We start from the raw sequence: 6078 nt of genomic DNA, 5'->3' as shown, positions 1-6078 counted from the left end.
ATTTACAACTACAGAAAGAAGTAAGTTTCGTTGAACATATCTCAATGAAAGGATCACAAAGAAAGAATACTTTATCTTAAACCTCTGAGGTCTTAGAAAGCTTTTTTGACAGTTCATGTTCTAAGTGTGAAATCCTTCGTATTTGATTCTCTCAATTGGTACAGAATAAGAGATACAGCCTTTTAACAATACTGCATTTAAAAAAGACAAGACAAACATGGGTGTTTTTTTTTAAAAAAAACAAATACAAATAGTGAATACAATAAAACACTGGCCATTGTGTCAAAGCTTATATTACCAGTTGTTATAGCTCAACATCCAGAACCATATTGAAAATTTTGGAATTTAATACTATATTTTAAATTGATGAGATGGCAGCAGAGGTCCACTCAAATGTGTGTCTTTCTTTTGCTTTTCACATGGAATGCATCTCAAGAAATATTTAAAACAGTTTAAAGCTAATTTCTCCTATAAAAGTTAAAGATGCACAGATCTCAAAGATGCAATATCATAACAACATCAGGAACCTTAGATGGAAAATAGAAAGAAAGTGCTTCTGAAAGATATGACTTACATTTTCCTTTCCCACCCTCATTTGTTCATTTCAATGTGCTGAAATACATAGAAAGAACACACTAAAATAAGACTTTTGATCCATCCCTGGATACATATCCTCTTGGGTTCTGGTTGTGCACTAATATTTTAATTGTTTTATCTCACCTGAAGCCTTTGAAGAGGCAATGCTCAGTAATCAGACAAGGTGCCACCCACTTCCAATATCCCGCCAGAGCTGAACCTAAGACTTGCCTTGCAAACAGATCCCCGCTTCACCCAATTCTTTTCCGGTCTATTCTGCAGAGAATCTTTTTAAAGGACCTCCTAAAATCATGGTTGAAGATAGTATAGATGACAGGATTCAGGGAACTGTTGCAATAGCCAAACCAGAAGAAGAACTTGAAGAGGGTATCAGGAACATGGCAACTGTTACAAACAGCAGTCAATGTGTAAGTGAAGAAGAAAGGAAACCAGCAGACAACAAAAACTCCAATCACTACTGCAAGTACGAAGGTGAAGCGCTTTTCTCGGTTCTGTCTACCCCTCCATCGCGAAGCTTTGGCATTCCTATCCTCTTCTACCTGGTTAGGCAAACTGTCCCCAGGCTTAATTTGGCAGAGTTTGGTTTTGCCCTTACTTCTGGGGAGCCTTTCTGCTTTCCGAGGCTGAGGGGTGTCATCGTGCTCTGAAGAAGACGTGTCCTCCAGGTCTATACCATTGACTTCTGCTTCCTGGCTCCTTCCTGCCAATGCTGTCTTCCCCCCATTGAGCTTGGTTATTGCAGGCATATCGTCTTTGTTATCCAATCCATTCTGTCTCCTCTCTACAGTCTCCCCGCGCTTGTTGAGAGGCACTCGAGACCTCCTTTTTGCAATCTGGTAGATACGGATGTAGACCAGGATCATGATAAGGCAGGGAGCAAAGAAGGAGCCAATGCTGGAAGAGATGATGTACCAGGTTTCCTTGTTGATACTGCATCTGGGCAACTTGTTCTCAGGCTTCAATTCTGTTTGTTCATGGAGCTGACTCTCAGGCTCACCCTGCTTCATAATGGAGATAAGCGGCGGGAAAGAGATGACAGCTGAGATGACCCAAACCAGGAAGATGATGCTTTTGATGCGGCGTGGTGTGCGCTTGAGGTTGTACTCAATGGCCTGCGTAATGGACCAGTAGCGATCCAAGCTGATGGCACAGAGATGCACAATGGAAGAGGTGCAGAAGAGTACATCCAAAGCCAGGTATATTTCGCACCATACCTTGCCAAAATACCACTGGCCCATCACCTCGTTGGCAAGAGAAAATGGAATGACCAAGGTGGCCACCAGGATGTCTGCTGAGGCCAAGGAAACCAAAAAGAGGTTCTGAGGGGCCCTCAGCATCCGGCTGGTGAAGACAGCGATGATGACTAATACGTTGCCAAAGATGGTGAAGAGCATCAGCAGCGTGGCCAGGAAGATGAGGGCTAAGGTAGTGGGCAAGGGGTAAGGAAGGCCCTCTTTCTGCCCGCCATCACTTCCATTCAAGCTCCCATTGCCATCCATGTGCTGTGGGTAGCTGTGCTCCAGCTGGAAAGAGGGCACGTGGGCCAGGGAAGCGAATCCCCCTTGCTCTGGGAACGGGCTCTTCAGCTTCAACATGAACCCAGCTTCATGGGCGTCACTTGAGACAGGCACACCCTGCAAGGAGGAGGAGGAGGAGGAGGAGGAGGAAGAAGAAGAAGAAGAAGAGATCCCGCACCTGTCTCCAGCAGGGCTGGTCCTTTCTGCAGGCACCGGAAGCCCCCGAAAGCTCCGATTCCAATCAGGAGCAAGAGAAGCGGCTTGGCTCAGCTTCCATAACTGCCCCCCGCCTCCGTTTCAGTCATAGCAGGCCGGCAGGGCGAGCGGGTCTCTCCTTCCTTGCTTGCCCCACTCCCCCAGATCGCCCTCCAAAGTCCAGCCGAGGTGGGAGGGGCTCCTTCAAGAGGCCATTCGCCGCAGTCAAAAGTTGCTTCTTACCTTCTTCTCCCCGCCAGAGGAGACCTCCGCGGGAGGCAGGCGGCGGAGAGGGAGACTCGTTTCTCCCAGCGGAGCAGATCCTGCATGGGGGCGACGAAGGGCGCTGGTCTTGCTAAGCCGCGGGAGGAAAGACAAGCCAGCCGAGGGTCTCCGCCACACCCGCTCAACCGGCCGCCGCCGCAGGTACAACCAACTACGGCTAAAGGAAGAGCGTTCGTCGCTCAGGGTTAGAAATGGCATAGAAATTTTCCTCAGCCGGGAAGGCAGCGCTGGCTCTCTTGTGTGAAGCTCAGCCTTCCGGGCTCCCGCTTCACTTTATAGCCCCCGATGGGCTCGGCGGTTCGGCGGCTCGGCGTCAGCGCCACGTGGGGACAGCCCCCGGCGCTCTTCCCCGCCTCTGTCTTGCAGCCGCTCCTCCGGCGGAGAGGGGCGTTTCAGCCGGTCGCCTGAGGCTCCTGTACGGTCTTTTCCCGAAAGCGGCCGTCCCCTCGCCTGCCTTCCACCTGCCGCTTCCCTCCGAGAGGAGTCCGGCTCGCACCCGCCCACCCGCCAACTTCTCAGACGGCTCGCTCACACAGGCGCGGCACGCCTCCCGCCGTCCCGCTGGAACAGGGGTCTTCAAACGTGGCCCTTTTATGACTTGTGGACTTCAACTCCCAGAATTCCTCAGCCAGCTTTGCTGGCTGAGGAATTCTGGGAGTTGAAGTCCACAAGTCATAAAAGGGCCAAGTTTGAAGACCCCCTGCGCTGGAAGGTTCGAGCTACGCACACACGCAACTTCTCTGAGCCTCCTTCGCAGTATTTGCAAAGCCCTTGCCACTCGACGGGCTTCCAGGTGGCACGCGTGGAAGTCGAAGGCCAGTTAGTTCAAACGCGGGAGGCTGGGGTGGGGTTCGATCGGGCACCGCACCATAATTTGTTACCCATGGTTGAGCATTGCACGCAGGCGTCGCCTGCTATCCGGGCATATGCGGTGTCGTATCTACCACCATCATCTTCTCCCCCTGCCCGCCCGCCCCTTTCAATTTTATTTTTGTTATTTTTGATATATTTTAATTCTAAGTATAAGGAGTTGCCTTGTTTCCTTTTTTGCACTGGAAACGTTTAGTTCCAAAAAAGAGGTTCTAAGAACTTTTAAGTTAATAACATGGATTCACGGTGTAATTGCACAGAACCTTGATGTACATATATGCAGGTGTTGGATGCTATTAATTTCAATATTTGAGAGTTTTTCTTCAATTATTGAAAAGGCTGATCTCTTTCGTAAAACATATGTGTTTCCTGATGCATCACTGTACAGTATTCATTGGGACTAGCCTGAGGAGATGTTCAAGGTTCTGCTATGAAGCATCTTGCCAGTAATTCCATCAATTATCAGCTGTGGATTGTACCTCACCTGGATAATGCACAGTAAGTATACTCCCTCAAAAGATTGCTTGCACTATACAGTATACAACTCAGTATTTCCTTTGGCGAAATGTTCTATTCCTCACAGCCACTACTAAGGAGATATTAGTTTAACATTCCCAGAATATATAATTAACTTTCATGAATGCTTGGCATTCAGACAAATCAATCATCAATAGGCACATAGAAATAAACCATATTTACACACCATTCAAATGAGACAATAAAACGGGTAAGGAAACAAAAAAAGCCAGAACACATCCTCTCCAGAAACCAACACCCGGATAAATATGGATTAACGCCAGACAAACAATCAAGCAGAAGACAATATTAAGTAATTCCTGATCAAAGAACTACCAAGGAGAAAACTATGCCCCATCAACACTGGCAGGGCAAGCTATTGTATGTAAACAAAGAGCAATAACCCTAACCCTAACTCGAACCCTAGGCAAATAATGAAACGTATGCAAGCAAACAATCAAGCTCAGGAAACATCAAAGATTCCACAGTTCAGTTCTGAGCTATATATATTCTCTTATCTTGGCCTCCTGATTATAGATAGAAAATCTCAGTTGTTTCAATATAGGAATAAGAAGTAAGCATCCTTTGCAGCCTGATAAGTCAGCTCGATCCTTCTCTAAAGCCCTATTGTCAAGTGCCATGATAAACCATGATTTGTTTAACTATAATCTTTGAAATACAAGTGGCTGAATTCTCACAATATGTTAAACTACAAAGTACCATTTCCAAATCTCAAAAGCGTGGTTGACATAAATGGTAAACAAACCAACTTTGTGTTGTCTTCATGTATCAACTTGGCCTTATGTTCAAAGGAGCTTCTTCCTGATATTCTAACTTTCATCATTTTTGCTCCTTACACAAGTACATATTTCCTAATTCTAGTTATCTGATCCACATTAACAAGATTTCTGAATTTATAGTCATATCATACTTCAGTAATAAGATCATAACATTTTATGCACATATGAGCATAATGCAATTGATCAAAAAATGTATTAGTATTCTGAAATCACCCAGTTTTGTTTTGATACAAATTATCATTCATTGAGTTGTATAGTAACAGTTGCAGAAAGCTTGTCCAGTTATACAGCTGCCTTGGAAAAGCTAAAATAATTTATTTGATGATAACTTGTAGAATTTTATAAAATGTGAGCCTGCTTAACTTTCTTTGGATTACAAACTTTATGAAACCAAGGGATTCAACACCTTTCAGAACTACTTGTCATGCCATGATTATCAAGCATACATACATATCCATCCTTCAGTTCTCTTTGAGAGTAAGCAGCTTTACATAAAACATACAGACAAAAAATAAGAAATATGAGCAAAAATTTAAGAGAAAAGAGAAAATTTAAGAAAATTTAAGAGAAAATTTTTAGAGAAAAGGATACCTAAATAATTTTAGTTTACTTCAGTGCAATTTATTATACAGGTAGTCCTTATTACAACAGCACTGAAAAAATGACCTTTGACCATTTTTCACATGACCATTGCAGTGTCCCCATGGTCATGTGATCAAAATTCAGACACTTGGAACTGACTCATATTTATGACGGTTGCAGTGTCCTGGAGTCATGTGATCAACTTTTGCAACCTTCTGACAAGCAAAGTCAACGGGGAATCCAGATTCACTTAGCAACCATATTACTAACTTAACAACTGTGACAAGAAAGGTCATAAAAAATGGGGGCAAAATTTGCTTAACAACTGCCTCACTTAGCAACAGAAATTTTGGGCTCAGTTGTGGTTGTAAGTTGTGGTTGTAAGTTGAGGACTGCCTGTACCCCTATATAATTCTGCACTTACACTGTCTATGTTGCATGTTCAGTCCTGAGCGGCTCAGGGTTGACTCAGCCTTTCATCCTTCTGAGGTCAGTAAAATGAAGACCCAGATTGTTGGGGGCAATAGGCTGACACCATAAACTGCTCAGAAAGTGCTATAAAGCAGGGGTCCTCAACCTTGGCAACTTTAAGACTTGTGGACTTCACTACAACTTTCAGAATTCCTCAGCCAGCAAAGCTGGCTGAGGAATTCTGTGAGTTGAAGTCCACAAGTCTTAAAGTTGCCAAGGTTGGAGACCCCTGCTATAAAGCATAT

General features: G+C 44.7%; 1 protein-coding gene across 1 annotated transcript; it reads right to left on the bottom strand.

Annotated features, from left to right (window-relative positions):
* Positions 1–827: 827 nt before the first annotated feature.
* Positions 828–2192, bottom strand: ADRA2A (adrenoceptor alpha 2A; the record flags this gene model as incomplete). Its single annotated transcript, XM_081330017.1, has 1 exon — positions 828–2192. One exon carries the CDS (start codon positions 2190–2192, stop codon positions 828–830), a length of 1365 nt encoding a protein of 454 aa, XP_081186143.1.
* Between the last annotated feature and the right edge of the window lie 3886 nt (positions 2193–6078).

The sequence above is a fragment of the Vipera berus genome (assembly GCF_964194415.1).
Source record: "Vipera berus genome assembly, chromosome: 5".
Lineage (NCBI taxonomy): Eukaryota > Metazoa > Chordata > Lepidosauria > Squamata > Viperidae > Vipera > Vipera berus.
This window is presented reverse-complemented; position numbering and strand designations above follow the sequence as displayed.